Source organism: Somniosus microcephalus, chromosome 3, assembly GCF_052327205.1.
Source record: "Somniosus microcephalus isolate GS21.2 chromosome 3, FLI_Smic_1.0, whole genome shotgun sequence".
Classification (NCBI taxonomy): Eukaryota; Metazoa; Chordata; class Chondrichthyes; order Squaliformes; family Somniosidae; genus Somniosus; species Somniosus microcephalus.
In genome coordinates, this window is record NC_140989.1 from 309,557,228 (window position 1) to 309,580,465 (window position 23,238).

The 23,238-nt window shown below is 48.6% G+C and overlaps 1 protein-coding gene across 1 annotated transcript in view; it reads right to left on the reverse strand.

Annotated features, from left to right (window-relative positions):
- The window catches only part of agbl4 (AGBL carboxypeptidase 4), a 608,965-nt gene extending 588,629 nt beyond the window's left edge, over positions 1 to 20,336 (reverse strand). Inside the window, exons 1-2 of the mRNA XM_085978224.1 lie at positions 20,309 to 20,336; positions 19,666 to 19,788 (exon numbers count right to left, since the gene is read on the reverse strand). Coding sequence (XP_085834350.1) covers positions 19,666 to 19,788; positions 20,309 to 20,336 — 151 coding nt within the window. The remainder of the gene's footprint in view (positions 1 to 19,665; positions 19,789 to 20,308) is intronic.
- Positions 20,337 to 23,238: the final 2,902 nt, after the last annotated feature.

The window sequence follows — 23,238 nt, forward strand, 5'->3', positions numbered from 1 at the left end:
GAGTAAGAATGATGAGCTGGGAGTGGAAGAGAGAGTTATTTTCCTCCATAGACGATGGAAAAACAACCATCCTCAGCTGAGTAGCCAAGGGAGCCATATCTTAGGGGCCCAATCTTCAAAAGAGCTGTGAGAAAAGGTGAAGCTCATGTAACAAAGCTCAAGTGAAGGCAGTGAAGACAGTTTCCACACACAGCTAAAGTGATGGACAAGAAGGAAGAGTTCAGTACCCGCATCTGCAACATATTGCAGAAAATTTCCCACTTCCTGAAGAACATGGTGGACACAGTAACAGCCCAGGAGATTTATGAGGCATCAAGATGCAAGAAGCAGCTGAAAATATAATTGCTGGCCGCTAACAGTGCTGCTCTGATGCATTGAACCTGTGCCCAGCACCAGTGGGCTGCAAGGAATGGTCACAGATATCATTGACTTTCTGAAATGTGGTAATAAGCCTTCTGCCTTAAGAATCCTGCCAATGCCTACACATGAGGATGCTTCAGACATAGGCCTTACATAGCTTGCCAATGCAATAAAGGTGCGCTGGAAGCTGGATATCTGGGGCAGAAGCTACACTGATGTGAGATTTACCTGAGGTCTCTATGGCTCCAGGGGAAGCATCCCAGACAGCATTTTTTTTTTTTAATTCGTTCAAGGGATGTGGGAGTCGCTGGCAAGGCAGCATTTATTGCCCATCCTTAATTGCCCTTAAGAAGGTGGTGGTGAGCCACCTTCTTGAATCGTTGCAGGCCGTGTGGTGAAGGTACTCCCACAGTGCTATTAGCGAGGGAGTTCCAGGATTTTAACCCAGTGGCAATAAAGGAACAGTGCTATATTTCCAAGTCAGGATGGTGCGTGACTTGGAGGGGAGCTTGGAAGTGATGGTGTTCCCATGCACCTGCTGCCCTTGTCCTTCAAGGTGCAGAGGTCGCGGGTTTCAGAGGTGCTGTCGAAGAAGCCTTGGCGAGATGCTGCAGTGCATCTTATAGATGGTATACACTGCAGACACAGTGCGCCGGTGATGGAGGGAGTGAATCATAGAAATGTACGGAACAGAAGGAGGCCAATTGACCCATCATGTCTGTGCCATCCGAAAAAGAGCTATCCAGCCTAATCCCACTTTCCAGCTCTTGGAAGTGCTGTAACCTGCAAGGCTACGGACCAAGTGCATATCCAAGTACTTTTTAAATGTGAGGAGGGTTTTTCTACCACCCTTTCAGGCAGTGAGTTCCAGACACCCACCACCCTCTGGGTGAAAAAAGTTCTCCTCAACTCCCCTCTAATCCTTCTACCAATTACTGTACTTTAAATCTATACCCCCTAGTTACTGACCTCTCTGCTAAGAGAAATAGGTCCTTCCTATACATTCTTCAGCATAACCTCCACGCACTTATATTCTATGCCTCGGCTAATAAAAGAAAGTATTCTGTATGCCTTCTTAACCACCTTATCTACCTGCCCTGCTACATTCAGTGATCTGTTGACATGCACTCCAAGGTTCCTCTGTTCCTCTACACCTGGGACACTGGCACCAGTACTGGGGCAGGAGGGAGCTGTTCCGTTGGGACAGGCTTCACTTGGCCAGTGCTGGGACTAGAGTCCTGGCGGATCATATAACTAGGGCTGTAGAGAGGGCTTTAAACTAACTAGTGGGGGGGAGGTTCCTAGAGAGCAAATAATAAAAATGACAACAGAGAAGGTCATAGACTTAGGCAGCAGTGCGGAAATTAAAAACCAGAGCGTGTCAGGAAGGGGCAGAAGGTATGGAGTAAAAGGTAAAGTAATAAAAAGGGCAAAAGCAGGAACTAAGTGTCACAAAACATATTTGAAAGTTCTCTATCTGAATGCACGTAGCATTCATAACAAAATAGACGAGTTAATGGCACAAATAACTACATATGGGTATGATCTTGTGGCCATTACAGAAACATGGCTGCAGGGTGACAATGCCTGGGAATTAAACATACCAGGTTATTTAACGATCAGGAAGGACAGGCAGGAAGGAAGGGGAGGTGGGGTGGCTATGTTAATAAAGGAAGGAATCACTGTAATACAGAGAAATGATATTGGGTCAAAAGATCAGGATAATGAAACAGTTTGGGTGGAGGTAAGGAATAATAAGGGGAAAAAAACACTAGTGGGCGTAGTCTATAGGCCTCCGAACAGTGGCAACTCTGTTGGACGGAGTATCAATCAGGAAATAGTTGAGGCTTGTAATAAGGGAACATCTATAATTATGGGGGATTTTAACTATCATATTAATTGGACAAATCAAATTGGGCAGGGCTGCCTTGAGGATGAGTTCATTGAGTGTATTAGGGATGGGTTTCTTGAGCAGTATGTAACTGAACCGACCAGGGGGCAAGCAACCTTAGATCTGGTCCTGTGTAACGAGACAGGATTAATTAAAAATGTCCTGGTAAAGGATCCCCTTGGAATGAGTGACCATAACATGGTTGAATTCCATATTCAATTAGAGGGTGAAAAGGTTGGATCTCAAACAAGCGTGCTAAGCTTGAATAAAGGAGACTATGAAGGTATGAGAGCGGAATTCAGTAGAGTGGATTGGGAAAATAGATTAAAGGGTAAGACGATACATGATCAGTGGTGTACATTTAAGGAGTTATTTTACAACTTCCAAAAAATATATATTCCACGGAGAAGGAAAGGGTGTAAAAGAAAAGACAGCCATCCGTGGCTAAGTAAAGAAATTAAGGATAGTATTCGACTAAAAACAAGGGCATATAAGGTAGCCAAATCTAGTGGGAGGATAGAGGATTGGGAAAATTTTAAAAGACAGCAAAAAATAACAAAAAGATTGATTAAGAAAGGGAAGATAGATTATGAAAGTAAATTAGCAAAAAATATAAAAACAGATAGTAAGAGTTTTTATAGTTATATAAAAAGAAAAAGGGTGGCTAAAGTAAATGTTGGTCCCTTAGAGGATGAGACCGGGAAATTAATGGTGGGAAATATGGAGATGGCAAAAACACTGAATGAATATTTTATATCAGTCTTTACAGTAGAAGACACTAAGAACATCCCAACACTGGACAAACAGGGGGCTAAAGGGGGGGGGGGAGGGGGGGAGAGCTAAACACGATCAAAATCACTAAGGAAGTGGTACTCAGTAAAATAATGGGACTCAAGGCGGATAAATCACCTGGACCTGATGGCTTACATCCTAGGGTCTTGAGGGAAGTGGCGGTAGGGATTGTGGATGCATTGGTAATAATTTTCCAAAACTCCCTGGACTCGGCAAAGGTCCCGGCAGACTGGAAAACTGCTAATATAACACCCTTATTTAAAAAAGGGCAGTAGACAGAAGGCTGGAAACTATAGACCGGTTAGCCGAACATCTGTGGTAGGTAAAATTTTGGAGTCCATTATTAAGGAGACAGTAACAGGACATTTGGATAATCATAATTTAATAGGACAAAGTCAGCATGGTTTTATGAAGGGGAAGTCATGTGTGACAAATTTGCTGGAGTTCTTTGAGGAAGTAACATATAGGGTGGATAAAGGGGAACCAGTGGACGTAGTGTATTTAGACTTCCAAAAGGCATTTGACAAGGTGCCACACAAAAGATTATTGCTTAAGATAAAAAAATCACGGGATTGGGGGTAATATTCTGGCATGGATAGAGGATTGGCTATCTAACAGAAGGCAGAGAGTTGGGATAAATGGTTCATTCTCAGACTGGCAATCAGTAACTAGTGGTGTTCCGCAGGGGTCAGTGCTGGGTCCCCAACTCTTTACAATCTATATTAACGATTTGGAGGAGGGGACCGAGTGTAACATATCAAAGTTTGCAGATGATACTAAGATGGGGGGGAAAAGTAGTGAGTGAGGAGGACATAAAAAACCTTCAAGGGGACATAGACAGGCTAAGTAAGTGGGCAGAGATTTGGCAGATGGAATACAATACTGGAAAGTGTGAGGTTATGCACTTTGGCAGGAAAAATCGTAGAGCAAGTTATTATCTTAATGGCAAGAAACTGGAAAGTACTGAAGTACAAAGGGATCTGGGGGTCCTGGTGCACGAAACTCAAAAGGTTAGTATGCAGGTGCAGCAAGTGATTAAGGCGGCCAATGGAATGTTGGCTTTCATTGCTAGGGGGATAGAATATAAAAATAGGGAGGTATTGCTTCAGTTGTACAGGTAGACTATCCTTTATCCGAAAACCTCGGGACCAGCCATGTTTCGGTTTTCGGAAAATTTCGGATTTCAGAAGGTATTTTATAAGATTGGGAAATTTGTCGGGGGTGGGGGTCGGCGGGGGTGGGGGTCGGCGGGGGGTCGGCGGGGGTCAGCGGGGGGGTCGGGGTCGGCGGGGGGAGCGTAAGTCGTGCGCCACTCTGGTCATGTCGTGCGCACGACTTACACTGAACGAAAAAACTTTCGGTTTTTAGAGGTTTTCGGAAGTTCGGATAAAGGATAGTCTACCGGTACAAGGTATTGGTGAGACCGCACCTGGAATACTGCGTACAGTTTTGGTGTCCATACTTAAGAAAAGACATACTTGCTCTCGAGTCAGTACAAAGAAGGTTCACTCGGTTAATCCCGGGGATGAGGGGATGGACATATGAGGAGAGGTTGAGTAGATTGGGGCTCTACTCATTAGAGTTCAGAAGAATGAGAGGCGATCTTATTGAAACATATAAGATTGTGAAGGGGTTGGATTGGGTGGATGCGGGGAGGATGTTCCCGATGATGGGTGAAACTAGAACTAGGGGGCATAGTCTTAGAATAAGGGGCTGCTCTTTCAAAACTGAGATGAGGAGGAACTACTTCACTCAGAGGGTGGTAGGTCCATGGAATATGCTGCCCCAAAAAGCTGTAGAAGCTACATCATTACATAAATTTAAAACAGAAATAGACAGTTTCCTAGAAGTAAAGGGAATTAAGGGTTACGGGGAGCGGGCAAGAATTTGGACATGAGTCTAGGTTCGGATCGGTCATGGCCCCGTGGGTAGCAGAGCGGGCCCAGGGGCCGTGTAGCCTGATCCTGCTCCTATTTCGTGTGTCTAATTCTGTTAGATTCAGGAGATGGTTCTGTGATAGTGGATTGGCGGTTAGGATCAGATCAGCCATGATCTTATTGAATGGCGGAGCAGGCTCGAGGGGCCGATTGGCCTACTCCTGCTCCTATTTCTTATGTTCTTATGTTCTTATGAATGTTTAAGGTGGTGGATGGGGCGCCAATCAAGCAGGCTGCTTTGTCCTGCATAGTGTCGAGCTTCACTCATCCGGGCAATTGGAGAGTATTCCATCACACTCCTGACTTGCGTCTTGTAAATGGTGGAAAGGCTTTGGCGAGTCAAGAGGAGAGACACTCACCGCAGAATACGCAGCCTCTGACCCGCTCTTGTTGCCACAGTGTTTATGTGGCTGGTCCAGATAAGTTACTGGTTAATGGTGACCCCCCAGGATGTTGATAGTGGGGGATTCGGCGATGGTAATGCCATTGAATGTCAAGGGGCAGTGGTTAGACTCTCGCTTGTTGGATATAGTCATTGCCTGGCACTTGTGTGGCACGAATGATACTTGCCACTTATCAGTCCAAGCCTGAATGTCATCCAGGTCTTGCTGCAAGCGGGCATGGGCTGCTTCATTATCTGAGGAGTTGCAAATGGAACTGAACACTGTGCAGTCATCAGCGAACATCCCCACTTCTGACCTTAGGAAGATGGGAAGGTCATTGATAAAGCAGCTGAAGATGGTTGAGCCTAGGACGCTGCCCTGAGGAACTCCTGCAGCGATGTCCTGGGGCTGAGAGGATTGACCTCCAACAACCACAACCATCTTCCTTTGTGCTAGGTATGACTCCAGCCAATGGAGAATTTTCCCTCTGACTCCCATTGACTTCAATTTTACTAGGGCTCCTTGATGCCACATTCGGTCAAATGCTGTCTTGATGTCAAGGGCAGTCACTCTCACCACACCTCTGGAATTCAGCTCTTCTGTCCATGTTTGGACCAAGGCTGTAATGAGGTCGGAGCCGAGTGGTCCTGGCGGAACCCAAACTAAGCATCGGTGAGCAGGTTATTGGTGACTAAGTGCCGCTTGATAGCACTGCCGACAACACCTTCCATCACGTTGCTAATGATTGAGAGTAGGCTGATGGGGCGATAATTGGCCGGATTGGATTTGTCCTGCTTTTTGTGGACAAGACATGCCTGGGCAGTTTTCCACATTGTCGCGTAGATGCCAGTGTTGTAGCTGTACAGGAACAGCTTGGCTAGAGGTGCAGCTAGTTCTGGAGCACAAGTCTTCAGCACGACAGCCGGGATGTTGTCAGGGCCCATAGCCTTTGCTGTATCCAGTGCGCTCCGCCATTTCTTGATATCATGTGGAGTGAATCTAATTGGCTGAAGACTGGCTTCGGTGATAGTAGCGGCCTCAGGAGGAGGCCGATATGGATCATCCACTCGGCACTTCTGGCTGAAGATGGTTGCAAACTCTTCAACCTTGTCTTTTGCACTCGTGTGCTAGGCTCCACCATCATTGAGGATGGGGATATTCATGGAGCCTCCTCCTCCCGTTAGTTGTTTAATTGTTCACCACCATTCACGACTGGATGTGGCAGGACTGCAGAGCTTTGATCTGATCCATTGATTGTGGGATCGCTTAGCTCTGTCTACAGCATGCTTCTTCCACTGGTTAGCATGCATGTAATCCTGTGTTGCAGCTTCCCAAGTTGGCAGCTCATTTTCAGATACGCCTGGTGCTGCTCCAGGCATGCTCTTCTGCCCTCCTCATTGAACCGAGGTTGATCCCCTGGCTTGATGATAATGGTTGAGGAGGGATATGCCGGGCCATGAGGTTACAGATTGTGGTGGAATACAATTCTGCTGCTGCTGATGGCCCATAGCGCCTCATGGATGCCCAGTTTTGAGCTGCTAGATCTGTTATGAATCTATTCCATTTAGCATGGGGGTAGTGCCACACAACACGATGGAGGGTGTCCTCAGTGTGAAGATGGGACTTCGTCTCCAGAAGGACTATGCAGTGGTCACTGCTACCAATGCTGTCATGGACAGATGCATCTGCGACAGGAAGATTGGTGAGGACGAGGTCAAGTAGGTTTTTTCCCTCGCATCGGTACTCTCACCACCTGCAGCAAGCCCAGTCTGGCAGCTATGTCCTTCAGGACTCTGGCCAGCTCGGTCAGTAGTGGTGCTACCGAGCCACTCTTGATGATAGACATTGAAGTCCCCCACATAGAGTACATTCTGTGCCCTTGCTACCCTCAGTGCTTTTTCCAAGTGGTTTTCAACATGGAGGAGTGCTGATTCATCAGCTCAGGGAGGGCGGTCGGTGATAATCAGCAGGAGGTTTCCTTGCCCATGCTTGACCTGAAGTCATGACACTTCATGTGATTCAGAAAACCTCCAAAGTGTAAAATAAACTCTCAGCAAAAGTATTGTGAACAAACCCTTTACACTAGTAGGTAAGAAAGCAGTTGCGAATAGGGAGTATTTATTCCAGCATTTCCATGAGTTCTAATCAGTTCCCTCAATTGTCATTGTGTTCTCGCCTTGCTTTCAATGACGTGTTTCAGGAATCATAGAATGGTTACAGCACAGAAGGAGGCCATTTGGCCCATCGAGCCCGTGCCGGCTCTTGCAAGAGCATTTCAGCTAGTCCCAATACCCCGCCCTTTCCCCATAGCCCTGCAATTTTTTTTCCTTCAGGTGCTTATCTAATTCCCTTTTGAAAGCCATGATTGGGTGGAGGAGGCAGATTCATTCAGCCAGCGCATTCCAGATCATTACCACTTGCTGCGTAAAAAAGTTTTCCTCATGTCACCTATCGATCTTCTGCCCTCTGGTTCTCGATCCTTCCGCCAATTGGAACAGTTTCTCTCTATCTACTCTGTCTAGACCCCTCAAGAATTTGAACACCTCTATCAAATCTCCTCCCAACTTTCTCTGCTCCAAGGAGAACAACCTTAGCTTCTCCAGTCTATCCACGTAACTGAAGTCCCTCATCCCTGGAATCATTCTCGCAAATCTTTTTTGCAACCTCTCCAAGGCCTTCACATCCTTCCTAAACTGTGGTGCCCAGAATTGGACACAATACTCCAGTGGAGGCCGAACCAGTGTTTTATAAAGGCTCATCATAACTTCCTTGCTTTTGTATTCTATGCCTCTATTTATGAAGCCCAGGATCCCGTATGCTTTTTTAACCGCTTTCTCAACCTGTCCTGCCACCTTCAACGATTTGTGCACATATACCCCCAGGTCTCTCTGTTCATGCACCCCCTTTAGAATTGTACCCTTTAGTTAATATTGTCTCTCCTCGTTCTTCCTACCAAAATGTATCACTTCGCACTTTTCTGCCTTAAATTTCATCTGCCATGTGTCCGCCCATTCCACCAGCCTGCCTATGTCCTCTTAAAGTCTATCACTATCCTCCTCACTGTTCACTATACTTCCAAGTTTTGTGTCATCTGCAAATTTTTAAATTGCGCCCTGTACATCCAAGTCCAAGTCATTAATATATATCAAGAAAAGCAGTGGTCCTAGTACCGACCCCTGGGGAACACCACTGTGTACCTTCCTCCAGTCCGATAAACAACTGTTCACCAATACTCTCTGTTTCCTGTCACTTAGCCAATTTCGTATCCATGCTGCCACTGTCCAGGAAACCCATGGCTGCAGCGTTAAACTTAAAACTGTGTTGAAATATCGCTCCAATTGAGTGATTACCATATGGTAATAGGCAACCTGCCTCTTCTGATGGCATTGCATGCAGCCAGCTTAATGGGCCGGAGATAAACATGGAAGTCGGCAGATTGGAGCTGGCTCCCTGACGCGCTCGCATTTTTGCCAGATTTAACCCCCCCACCCACATGCTTCTCCAGGTTAAATTCCCCCATAGTCTCTCTCTCACACACATGTTCATTACAGTCAACAGAATTTTCATCAATTTTTTTTAAATTATGATTATGAATAGGTGAATTCTTAAAGTGCAAAAAACACCAATGATCCTATTCTTCATTAATTTTGTCACTGGCAATGTGCCATAAAACTTGTTTGGTTAGCCAAGTGTCTACCATTGCCATGTGTCATAGTCTTCAAACCTAGGAATTTCAAACCCAGAGTTTCTGTTTGCCTGATATGGAGTCCATGCTCTCCTCTATAGGAATATACATGCCACTCACCTAAGTCCAAATCTTAGATGCAAGTTGACAAGAGCCAGGGTTCAGTTTGCAGAATGGTACTGCTGGCATTTAACCAGTTAAAACTAAACATGCTTGTGATGAAATATTTCCATTCATCACTGCCTGTGACTGAGATCGGTTTCAGTGTCATTTCCCTTCCCCCAGACCTCATTGTATTGTGTACTGGAATGTGCTGTATTGTATACTGGAATGTGCTGGAATGTGCTGTGTGTAGGGCTCCGCCCATACCTGGCCCCGTTTGTAAGCTAGCTTCAGTCTAGCCCCAATCTCCAGAAGGACGACATCTCTCTCGCTTACGTGTTTCGTTCTAAGTTAATAAAAGCCTTGTTTTGTTCTGCTACCTTCGAGTCTCGGAATTATTGAGGCACATCAATTTTATTAACTTATTTTTTCAACACTATGGATCAACTCCTGAAACCCGAACGTTTGGATTTGGATCAACATGCTCCGGACGCATCAGCACGCTTCGGACACTGGTTTGAGTGTATGGAATTCTTCCTGGACAATTCCGCAGCCGTCAAAGACGCTACAAGGGTGAGACTCGGAATTCTGCGGAATTGGGTAAGCCACCGGGTTTACCCCCTCATCCAAGACGCCGAGACGTACCTGGCCGCCTGCGACATCTTAAAGGCGCATTACCAGCAGCCTACGAATGAGGTGTATGCTAGGCACCTGCTCGCCACCCGCGCACAGCGACCTGGAGAATCGGTGGAGGAGTTCCTAAGCACCCTGAAAATGCTTGGCAAAGACTGCAAGTGCCGAGATGTAAAAGCCGCGGTGTACACTGACGAGCTTGTTCGCGATGCCTTCATCACAGGCCTCAGCTCCACTTACATCCGGCAAAGACTGCTGGAAAAAACGGGGTTGGACCTGAAACAGGCTGCGGACACCGCGCGATCCCTGGATGTGGCCCAGAGAAACTCGGACGCCTACTCTTCAGCCCGCGCCGTCCACGCCGCCACGTGTGCACCGCCATCTTGGAAGGCATCTTCCCCGCCCGACAGCCCGACACCGGCTGGGCCCCGCTCTCCCCCCAGAAGCCCTACGACAGCCGCGACGCGTCAGGGACCCAACTGCTACTTCTGCGGGTGTCAGGGCAAGGCTGGATCTGGACCCAAGTGCAGAGACGAGGCTTGAGGCAGGTATAAAGTTCAAACAAAGTACTTTACTTAATAAACACAAAGATACAATTACACTTTAGGAGCTCTGACAAGCAACCACTTGGCACAAAGGCTTGTCAAGACTGAGCACAGAGAAGGGGAAAAACAGAACTAATATACTACAAATCACAGGTGAAACTCATAAGCCCAATAACAGTCAATTAGGGATTTAACACAGGGGTAACCACTCATGAAGGTGCCACCTAGGGGTTACTAGGAGAACTAACCGGCACCCTCACAGGACCCCCTCCCCTAGGAACGGCTCCTGACGTTCCTCCTGGACGAGCAGGGTGACGACGGCGAAAATCCCTTATGAGTTCCGGATCCAAAATGTCCCGGGCCGGAACCCAGGAACGCTCCTCAGGACCGAAACCCTCCCAGTCAACCAGGTATTGGATGCTCCTCCTGACCCGGCGACAATCAAGGAGACGACGGACCGTGAAGACTTGCTGGCCGTCGATCATACGGGGCGGGGGTGGAGGTCTAGCCGCAGGAACCAAGGGACTAGTAAGTACCGGCTTGAGGTGAGAGACATGAAATGTGGGATGTATCCTCATCGATCGAGGAAGGAGGAGCCGGTAGGCCACCGGGTTTACTTGCTCCAAAATCCTAAAAGGTCCTATGAACCGGGGAGCCAACTTGCGGGACTCTACATGGAGCAGAAGATTCTTGGTAGACAGCCAGACCTTCTGTCCGGTCCGGAACCGAGGAGCTGGGCGACGGTGACGGTCGGCCTGTACCTTCTGCCGAGATGAGGCAAGCTGCAAGGCGGATCGGACCCTCCTCCAGGTACGACGGCAGCGTTGGATTAACCCCTGGGCAGCCGGCACTCCTACCTCCTTCTCCTGTTCCGGGAAGAGTGGCGGTTGGAAGCCATATTGGCACTCAAAAGGCAAAAGACCAGTGGAGGAGCTCTGAAGGGTATTATGTGCATACTCTGCCCAGACCAGGTACTTGCTCCAGGAGGAAGGATTGGAGGACACAAAGCTTCGAAGCACCCTCTCCAGATCCTGATTAGTTCTCTCAGTCTGGCCGTTAGATTGAGGGTGGAACCCTGAAGAGAGACTGACGGAAGCCCCCAGGAGGGAACAAAAGGACTTCCAAAACCTAGATGAAAACTGAGGACCACGGTCAGAGACAACATCCAGGGGCAAGCCATGGAGGCGGAAGACGTGTTGGACAACCAGCTGGGCGGTCTCCCTGGCCGAGGGAAGCTTGACAAGAGGAACGAAGTGAGCAGCCTTTGAAAAGCGATCAACCACAACTAGGATGGTGGTGAATCCTTCAGATAGAGGTAGCCCGGTGATGAAATCCAGGGCGATATGAGACCAGGGACGGCTGGGAATAGGCAAGGGATGCAGGAGACCAAGCGGAGGTTGTTGGGATGTCTTGTTCTGGGCGCAGGCGGGACAAGCGGAGACAAAGGTCCGGGTGTCGGCTTCCATAGCGGGCCACCAGAACCTCCTTTTAAGAAACTCGAGAGTCCGACGGATCCCAGGATGACCCGTCAATCGAGAAGAATGGCCCCATTGAAGGACCTGGGCGCGCACTCGACTGGGAACATAAAGTTTATTAGGAGGGCCTCCTCCGGGATTGGCCTCCTGACGTTGGGCCCTTCGCACCACAGTCTCAATCTCCCATATGACGGGAGCCACGATGCAGGAACTAGGGACGATAGGTTCCGGAATCCAGTCCTTTTCCGAGGGGTCAAACTAGCGAGAAAGGGCATCCGGTTTGAGGTTCTTAGACCCTGGGCGGTACGACAGGAGAAAGTTGAACCGGTTAAAGAAGAGTGCCCACCTGGCCTGCCGGGGGTTGAGGCGCTTAGCGTCCTGAATATATATCAGGTTCTTATGGTCGGTCCAGACGACAAAAGGATGTTCCGCTCCCTCCAACCAGTGTCTCCACTCCTCCAAGGCCAACTTAACTGCCAAAAGCTCCCTGTTGCCGACATCATAGTTACACTCAGCTGGCTTCAGGCGACGGGAGAAGGAGGCACAGGGATGAAGTTTTTGGTCCTTGGGGGAGCGCTGGGACAGGACAGCCCCAACTCCAACATCCGAGGCATCCACCTCTACGATGAAGGGCAAGGCGGGATCGGGATGTATCAGAATGGGGGCGGAGGTGAAGCGTTGTTTGAGCTCCTGGAATGCCCGTTCTGCTTCAGAACACCAGCTAAACCGTACAGGAGAGCCCTTGGTCAATGCGGAGAGGGGCGCGGCAAGGGAGCTGAAGTTGCGGATGAAGCGTCTGTAAAAGCTGGCGAATCCCAGGAACCGCTGAATCTGCTTAACCGACGTGGGACTCGGCCAGTTCAGAACGGCTTGAACCTTACTCGGATCCATCTGGACGCTTCCACCAGAGATAACGTAGCCCAGGAAGGTGACCTTAGTGACGTGGAATTCACACTTCTCGGGTTTGACGAAGAGACGGCTCTCCAAGAGCCTCTGCAACACCCGCCTGACGTGTTGGACATGCTGCTGGGGGGACTTCGAGAAGATGAGAATGTCATCCAAATAAACAAACACGAACTGATTCAGCAGGTCCCGGAGCACGTCATTGACCAGAGCCTGGAAGACAGCAGGGGCATTAGTGAGGCCAAAGGGCATGACAAGGTATTCCCAGTGACCGCTCGGGGTGATAAAGGCAGTTTTCCATTCATCCCCCTCCCTAATGCGGACCAGGTTATATGCATTGCGGAGGTCAAGTTTGGAGAAGATGGTAGCTCCCTGTAGCTGCTCAAACGCTGAGAACATCAAAGGGAGAGGATAGCGGTTCTTAATCGTAATTTTGTTGAGCCCCCGATAGTCTATACAAGGTCTGAGACCGCCATCCTTCTTCTTTACAAAGAAGAAACCTGCACTCGCTGGGGAGGTGGAAGGATGAATGAAACCTGTGGCGAGGGCTTCTTTGATATATTCCTCCATCGAAACATTCTCAGGACCAGAGAGAGAGAGTAGAGCCGACCCCGAGGAGGGCTAGTGCCAGGCAGGAGATCAATCGCACAGTCGTAGGGCCGGTGTGGGGGGAGTGTAGAGGACCGCCCCTTACTAAATACCGCATGGAGGTCCGAATACTCAGGAGGCACACGAGCAAGATCCAGCTGATCGGCTGGCTCGGGAGAGGAAGGACGAGGCAGACTAGGGAAGACCTTGAGACAGTTAGTTGAACATGAAGGGCCCCACTCCAGCACCATCCCAGTAGTCCAGTCAATATGAGGGTTGTGGAGAAAGAGCCACGGGTGTCCAAGAACGAGAGGAAGCTCAGGGGAATCTATCAGGTGAAACTGCAGCAACTCTTGATGTCTCTCCCCCACTTGGACATGTAACACTCCAGTGATATGATGAATGAGCCCAGAACCAAGGGGCCTGCCATCGAGGGCCATGACTTGTAAAGGCTTATCCAGGCAGGAGAAAGGAATTTTCAGTCTGTGCACCAGGGTACGGTCAATAAAACAACCCGCGGCCCCGGAGTCAATGAACGCCTGCAGATTGAACTGCTTTCCCTCCCAAGAGAGACGAGCAGGAATCAGGGTTTGGAAGACAGAAGGGGTAGAAGAAGGGGTTTGATCAATCCGTATCTTCCCAATCCTCCTGGCTTGTTCCTGGAGCTCTGGGCATGTGGCTCTGAAATGACCAGACAGGCCACAGTAAAGACAACACCCCTCTCTCAATCTCCTCTGTCTCTCAACCTGGGAGAGCCGAGTTCTGCCGAGTTGCATAGGTGTCTCCTCCGTGCTAACAGGTGGACTCGGGGGTACTTGGAAACTCCTGGTCAAATCCAGAACACCAGACGATTTCACCCTTGTGGAAGTAGTGAATCTCCTCTCTCTAGCATGCTCCCGGAGGCAGTTATCCACTCTGACAGCAAGGGAGATGAGCGTGTCAAGGTCCTCCGGGATCTCTCTGGACGCTAGTTCATCCTTGATAGTTCTGGAAAGGCCGTAAAAAAACATGGAAAGAAGGGCCTCGGTGTTCCAGCGACTCTCCGCAGTGAGTGTGCGGAACTCAATGGCAAAGTCGGCTACGCTGCAGCCGCCCTGGCGGAGATTCAAAAGTCTCTTAGCTGCCTCCCGTCCACTCACAGGATGGTCAAAGACCTTGCCCATCTCAGCGGTGAAATCGACAACATCGAAGCAGACCAAAGATTGCTGCTCCCAGATAGCGGTAGCCCAGGCGAGAGCTTTTCCCGAAAGTAGTGAAATAATGAATGCTACCTTAGAGCGAGATGAATGGAACATGGAAGGTTGAAGTTCAAAAACCAGGAAACACTGGGTCAGGAAGCCACGACACTTGCCTGGATCACCATCATAGCGCTCCGGCGCCGGTAGGCGAGGCTCTCGGTAAGTTTGGCAATCGGCGACCGGTGGGGTAGCACCCAAAGGAACTGACCGAAGAGGAACGTCCCGAGCAGAAACCACAGCAGCTAGGTGTTGAATGGCCTGAGTCCACGTATCTACCTTGTCCGAAATGCCTTGGAGAAGTTGCTCAAGGCGGCCGAGGAAAGCACCCTGAAGGGAGAGAATAGAACGAAATTCCTCCATCACTGCTGGGTCCATACTGGCTCAGTCTTGCTGTCAGGGCGAGGCTGGATCTGGACCCAAGTGCAGAGACGAGGCTTGAGGCAGGTATAAAGTTCAAACAAAGTACTTTACTTAATAAACACAAAGATACAATTACACTTTAGGAGCTCTGACAAGCAACCACTTGGCACAAAGGCTTGTCAAGACTGAGCACAGAGAAAGGGAAAAACAGAACTAATATACTACAAATCACAGGTGAAACTCATAAGCCCAATAACAGTCAATTAGGGATTTAACACAGGGGTAACCACTCATCGGGCGAGCGAGGGGGTCGTCCGACCGGATTGCCTCCCCCTCTTCCGTGGCCATGTTCGCGCCCGGGTGGCCCTAGAGATGGAGCACGCGGTGTCCGCCGGCACGCTCGAGCTCTTTCGTGACCGGTGGGCGCCGCGGGGACTGGAGTGCATTGTTAATCGGGACAACCAAATTTTAATTTGATTGGTGGAGGGTTATTTAAAAGGGTAATTGGGTTTTTGTCACCTTATTTGTGAAATTGTTTCTTTTTTTTTGGGTCGAATTAAAAGAGAGGGGTAACCACTCATGAAGGTGCCACCTAGGGGTTACTAGGAGAACTAACCGGCACCCTCACAGCGGGCAGCCAAAGCACACCAGAAACCTGTGCCCGGCGAAAGGCACCACCTGCTTTAAGTGCGGTAAGAAGGGGCACTTCGGGAAGGTGTGCAGAGGGAACCCCGCCGGAAAACCCGCCACCGCCGCGTGTGCGCCGTGGGAGCGGCCATCTTGGACGCCATCTTGCCCGACCTCGTGGGGTCCGCCATCTTGTGAGCAGACAGCGTGGACGCCATCTTGTATCGATCAGGGCCCTACAGTGGCATCGGTCACAGTGGACCAGACCAGGCCGCACCCGCTATCCAAATCAATGGTGGACATCGAGGTAAACGGGTGCCGGGTTAAATGCTTAATTGACAGTGGAAGCACGGAGAGCTTTATCCACCCAGAACTGGCACAAGAACTCTCCCTAAAGGTGGTCCCTACTCAGGGTACCATCTCTATGGCTGACAAAACCCAGACATCGACCATTCTGGGTTACTGCACGGTACAATTGTGCGTTAACGGAACTGTATATGATCATTTTAAAGTATTAATCATGAAGAACCTATGTGCGAGCGTGATCTTGGGCCTGGATTTCCAGTGCAACCACCAAAGCATCACGCTCAAGTACGGTGGGTCCCAGCCGCCCCTCACAGTGTGCGGTCTGGCTACCCTGAAGGTAAAGCCGCCTTCGCTATTCGCGAACCTTACCCCTAACTGCCGGCCAATAGCGACCAAAAGCAGGAGGTACAGCTGGGAGGACAGGCGGTTTATCGCGACCGAGGTAGACAGGCTCCTGAAAGAGCGCATTATTGAACGCAGCAACAGCCCGTGGCGCACCCAAGTGGTAGTGGTAAGGGGTAGCGAGAAGAAACGGATGGTGATCGACTATAGTCAAACGATCAACAGGTACACCCTACTGGACGCCTACCCGCTACCCCGCATATCAGAAATGGTGAACCAAATCGCCCAATACCGGGTGTTCTCCACCATCGACCTCAAGTCAGCGTACCACCAGCTCCCTATCAGACCAGAGGACCGCCCGTACACCGCCTTCGAGGCGAACGGACGCCTCTACCAATTCCTCAGAGTCCCCTTTGGGGTGACGAATGGGGTCTCGGTCTTCCAGAGGGAGATGGACCGCATGGTCGATGACCACCACTTGCAGACAACCTTCCCCTACCTCGACAACGTCACCATCTGCGGTCACAACCAGCAGGATCACGACTCGAACCTCGAGAGGTTCCTGAAAACCGCACAAAAACTCAACCTCACCTACAACAAGGACAAGTGCGTTTACAACACCACACGCCTCTGCATACTAGGCAGCGTGGTGGAGAATGGGGAAATCGGACCAGACCCCGACCGATTGCGCCCCCTACGGGAGCTGCCCCTGCCCAACACTCCCAAAGCCCTGAAAAGATGCCTGGGGTTATTTTCTTATTATTCCCAATGGGTCCCCAACTACTCCGACAAAGCCCGCCCCCTCTTGAAAGCATCCTCTTTCCCGCTCTCTGCGGAGGCCCACGCCACCTTCAAAAGCATTAAGCAGAATATTGAGCGGGCCACGCTACAGGCAGTGGACGAGAACACTCCATTTCAAGTGGAAAGTGATGTGTCTGACTTCGCCTTGGCGGCCACCCTTAACCAGGCGGGGCGGCCCGTAGCTTTCTTCTCGAGGACCCTCCAAGGGCCCGAGATCAGACACTCCTCCGTGGAAAAGGAGGCCCAAGCCATCGTGGAGGCAGTGCGCCACTGGCGCCACTACCTAGCCGGCAAACGCTTCACCCTACTTACCGACCAGCGGTCGGTAGCGTTTATGTTCAATAATAAACAGAGGGGGAAGATTAAAAATGATAAGATTCTTAGGTGGCGGATCGAGCTCGCCACCTTCGAGTACGACATCATTTACCGGCCAGGGGCCCTTAACGAATCCCCTGACGCCCTCTCACGAGGGATGTGTGCCAGCGCCACCGGGGATCGGCTACAGACCCTCCACAACGACCTCTGCCACCCAGGGGTCACGCAGCTGTTCCACTTCATAAAGTCCCGTAACTTACCCTACTCGATTGAGGAAGTTCGGTCCCTGACCAGGAACTGCCGCACTTGCGCTGAGTGCAAGCCTCGGTTCTACCGCCCAGATAGAGCCCACTTAATCAAAGCTACACGGCCCTTTGAGCGGCTCAGCTTAGATTTCAAGGGCCCCCTCCCGTCCGTCGACCGCAATGTTTACTTCCTGAACATTGTGGACGAATACTCCCGGTTCCCATTCGCCTTCCCCTGCCCAGACATGACCAGCGCCACGGTCATTAAATGCCTCAACAGCCTGTTCTGCCTGTTCGGTATGCCGAGCTACATCCATACGGATAGGGGGGCGTCCTTCATGAGTGAAGAGCTACGCCAGTACATGCTGTCCAGGGGGATCGCCACGAGCCGTACCACCAGCTACAACCCCCGGGGTAACGGCCAAGTGGAGCGAGAGAACGGGACAGTATGGAAAGCAGTCACTCTAGCTCTAAGGACCAAGGGCCTCCCTATCTCCCGCTGGCAGGAAGTCCTCTCGGATGTGCTCCATTCGATACGGTCGCTATTGTGTACGGCCACTAATACCACGCCTCATGAACGAATGTTTGTCTTTCCCCGGAAATCCACCTCAGGCGTATCCATGCCGTCATGGCTCTCCACCCCAGGTCCGGTACTCGTGCGAAGGCATGTGAGGGGCCACAAGACGGACCCTCTCGTGGAGCCAGTACACCTACTCCACGCCAACCCCCAATACGCATATGTCCGGCACGCCGACGGAAGGGAGGACACCGTGTCCATAAAAGACGTCGCCCCAGCCGGCATCGACAACAACCACGGCAATAGCGGCAACGACGATCACAGCAACTCTTACCCACCCACTACTCTTTCATCACCCCCGGAAGAACACCGACCAACGGCACCCCCACCAACTACCCCTTCAACAACCCTGGCGGCACCCCCGGCAGAGACCCAGGAGGCTACCGGGGACACCCAGCCGACACCCGCGGCACCGCAACAGCCACGTCGGTCGCAGAGGACTATCAAACCCCCGAACAGACTAAATCTATAGAAGGGGTGAATGTGATGAAATATTTCCATTCATCACTGCCTGTGACTGAGATCGGTTTCAGTGTCATTTCCCTTCCCCCAGACCTCATTGTATTGTGTACTGGAATGTGCTGTATTGTATACTGGAATGTGCTGGAATGTGCTGTGTGTAGGGCTCCGCCCATACCTGGCCCCGTTTGTAAGCTAGCTTCAGTCTAGCCCCAATCTCCAGAAGGACGACATCTCTCTCGCTTACGTGTTTCGTTCTAAGTTAATAAAAGCCTTGTTTTGTTCTGCTACCTTCGAGTCTCGGAATTATTGAGGCACATCAATGCTACCAAGCACAAAGCACTGGTAAAGCCTCCCACTCTTTGTCCGGCCCAGACTACCTACCTTTTAGGGCACTGGCTTGCAGGGTCATATGGAGCCAATTGGGCAGAATTCCAGGCCCCAGTAACAAGTCTACTACTCTAACTTCCATTAGTGAGCTGGATTGGCTGGTCAAACATCATAAAACTCCTGAAGGCCTGTCTAGCTCAGGTATCGTATTAATGAGTCTGCTATGAAGGATTAAATCAATTCTAATCTTTCATTACCAGGCACACCATCTTAGAGACATCTCAACCCCAAACAAATCCCACTTAAACTGATTATGTGTTCAAACCCACATACTGAGAACAGACTAGTTATCAGTGTGGAATCAAAATGCTTTGATATCTTAAATAACTTGATTCTTCTGTCACAGAAACATTCAGATAGTGCTGGAAAAACATATGTGACAATCTAAATACCTGAAGACATTTACAGCTTTCAAATGATTTGCTGATGAAGTAACTTACCGTCTTTGCACGTATGTTCCTACCAAAACTGAGATTTTATTGTGAACTTTAATGTCAGGGACAACTTCAGCTGACTGTGCTTAAACCAAGTTTTTTTTTAAATGGCTTGACTTAAAATGTTTTATAATTAGTAGTCCAACATGAGATTTGGTCCATTTTCCATGCTAACGCAAAACCCATCGAACCAAACACTGCATGAACTGAATACAGCATGTAAAATCATACAAAATTTTGATTTAAAACAGAACTATTTTCAGAATTTTAGACTTACCACTTTCAAAACAGGCATCAAATATTAAGTGCCCCTTCTTAGGGTGTCCACAGTAGCCAGTGGGAATGACGAGAAACTTATTGACATTCCCAACTACCGTATCTTCACCCCCATTTTCACTACCTGTAGAGGGGAAAAATCCTCCAGTTAAAATTCAAAATATATTTAATTAATTCTTTAGTATCTGAACATTTTCAGCCCATAACTTTGTCATAAATAAGCAACAAAATACAGAAAACAGTGTTTCAACAACACATAAAAAGCTAACTAGAACTTTTTATTTCAAAGTAATGGAAAAACTAAATAGAAAGTAGATTTTCTGATTGGTTACATCAGATTAATGGGCATAAATTAGTCATACTCAACTGGAAAAATAGGCAGATATCCATTAAGCCAGGTATCTGCCCATTTAGCGCTATCCAATTTTACAGTCAGGTTTTGTACTGGAGCCAGAAACACCTGCCAGTTTGCAGTCAAATATATTAAAATTAGGCACTGATGATGTCATTTAGATATCCATACATTTTCCCAGGGTTACCATCAGACAGGATCCAGTCATCCACCCACCCATATAAAACGACAGTCCAGGGTTGCTAAAGTTTTGAGTCATTTTTATAAAAGAGCCCTGTCGTAAGATTTGTACCATCATTTTGAGTTATTTCTAAAACCATTCGTCTTGCATTATTTTGTTTCTTTCCATCTAGTTGATCAGGAGGCTTTCAGCCAAGTTTTCTGGCACTGGCAATTTTTTGATATATCCTAAATATTAGGACAATGGGTAGTATTTTGGAGGAAGATGATGTGATGCTAGGATGGTCAGGCTGCAGCAGAGGCAGACTGTACCCACCTGTCAGTACCCCCTTACCACATTTACAGGCACATACCTTGCAATGACCAGGCTAAACTGGCTATACGGGGATTGAGACAGCAGACAGCTAAATGCAGACTTGAGCCATCTGCTGTAAAGGCTTCTGCAGCTAACATACAACACTGGGCTAGCACTGCCAGCAATAGTCAGCTGTACCCTCAAGTCTTCTTCCTGTCTCCTTCCAAGCATGCTACGATCAGTTACAATTGAGCTACAACTATATTAACTCCGTCTCTACCCATTCCTTATCTATATAAATACAAGTTGTGGTTGTTGTACATCAGCCCTCTCTACAGTATGTATTCCCTCTTTTATCAATATTGCCACTCCACCTCCTTTCCTTATCTTTTTTATCCCACCTAAATATCTTTTATCCCGATGTGTTTACTTTCCATTTTCTGCAAGTTTGCAGCCAGATTTCTCTTAATGTTATCAAATCTAGATCTTCCTGTAAAATTATATGCTTTCAGTTACCCAAGTTTATTTCTGACATTCAGCACATTGCAATACCAGTACAGTATTTAGACTTTTTTTTGCTTTTTTTTTAAATGCTACTCATTTTCCCATAATCTTTTGTCTAAGCTACACCCTACTTTTACTTCAGTCTTCTCCCTATTTATAACTAGTCCAAGCTATTAATATGTAAAATAGATAAAATAGGCCTGTCCAAGCGCTATAAAGGATTCTATTCATACCTGCCCCAGTCTGATAATGCAACCCCAAAATTGTGATAGGGACAAAATCAGAGCGGCATCAATGGTGCAGATGCAGCTGGAGTGTGGAGGGCTGGCATCACAAATTTTGCAATATTACTCCTGCTCCTTATTTTAACAAGTTTCCAGCATATGAAAAATGGGAGCCGAACCAGTAGCACAACTTGCTGGGAAGATGGGGGATTCTGTTAGTCATCAGCTCTTAAAAGGGTGGTGCATTTTTGATATGACAAAATTATGTCTCTTCAAGAATTTGTGAAGACTGTTTCTAAAGTTCATCTAAGTGTGCCTTGGAAAAATGTGTACACACAGAAATATTGGGAAGAATCACCCATTTACCAAGGCTGTCTACTACTCCTCTGTCTCCTTAATCGCAAGGCGATAATGCTCACCCATTCTTCTAACCACCTTTCCTGCAGATCCACCATAGCAATGAGCGGCATGAGGAGAAGGACGATGTTGATGATGGTGAAGAGGATGATGAGGACCAAATCGCTAAGGAATCACAGCAGCACAATACTGTCATTTCTCAGGACAACAGCACGTACCAGACCTCCAGCCGTGCGCGTCACAGCACCATGCCAGTGCAACGTGGCAACTGACACCAAGAAGCAAGCTGACATGTGACGAGGGCCACCTCAACCCCATGACCCTTCCGCACAGCATGAGGAACCACCTTCCACAATCCTGGTCCTCGGGTGGCACTCAGAAGGAGCATTAGAATAGATGATAGAAAGGCACATGAATGCACCCAAGGGAAGCAGTGTTAAGAAAGAGTAGGGTAATTGGGTGCACTTTGCAATTATTTTATTAAAACAGACTGTGCACTGATCTGGCACTGTTATTCGTAGAGGTTAGTCATACAGGAAAGGCTGCATTCATTTGGTGCTTACTTATACACTCAGGTGAAGACTATTGGTATAGCTATGTAGGGGCAAAGAGGGCTGATGTGTTGTCATGTGGTAGGATAGGTAGTGGTCTGAAATCATGTTCCTTTATTTACAAGTGGGGAGAAGAAGATTAGGCAGTGGTGTCAAATGTGAAGAGAAGACATCAGAGATGATCTGTGTTCTGATGCCCCTTGCAGCAATCACTGAGAGCAACTCGGGAGTGCTGTCAGCATGATGGTCTGCTCTATGTAGTTCTGTTTCCAACTGAGCAAGGGCCTCTTCATCCACCATGTGAAAGTACAGGCCTTCCTGAAGTGCAAATTTGTGATGGGCACAGCTATAATTATTCTTAACATCTGATCTGGAGTATACTGCAGTGACCCTTCTGACCCATAAAAGCAGTGAAAGTATACTTTCAACACTCCAATAGTCCTCTCAATGATCGGTCTAGTAGAGGCATGTGCCTTGTCGTAGTGCTCCTTTTCCACTATTTGGGCCCCTCTTATTGGGGCCATTAGACATGGGAGCAAGGAGCTAGGCGTTGCCATCCAGAAGCTATCTATTGATTTGATTTTCTTCCCTGAAAAGGTCAGGGAGGTCCAATTTATGAAGGATGTACAGTATGGACCCGGTATGGCAACTTCCTGCAGATCGGGCACTGACATGCAAGATCCTCTGATTGTTGTCACATGCAATGTGGACATTGAGAGAGTGGAAGTCTTCCTGTTGACATAGTTGAGTGGATGTTCTGTGGGTCCCTCAAATTAATGTGGGTGCCATCAATAGCACCCTGGACCTCAGGGAAGCCAGCAGCCCCATAAAACTGTATGGCTATATCTCGCTGCTGAATTGCTGTAATGCCAAAGATAATGAATTGACCCACACTCATGTAAAGCGTGTCAGTGAGCTAACGAATGCATGCTGAAACTGCACCCTGGTTTATGTTACATACATCTCCCATGGCTGCCTGAACTGATCTTGTGCCATAGAAGTTAAGGGTGGTGGCTTCCTTTATAGCCACAGCAAGAGCAGTGTGGGCAGATGAGAGTTGCTTCAGGTCTTTCTGCAGTAGGTCTCAGAGATGCCCAATTGCCTTTTTGTT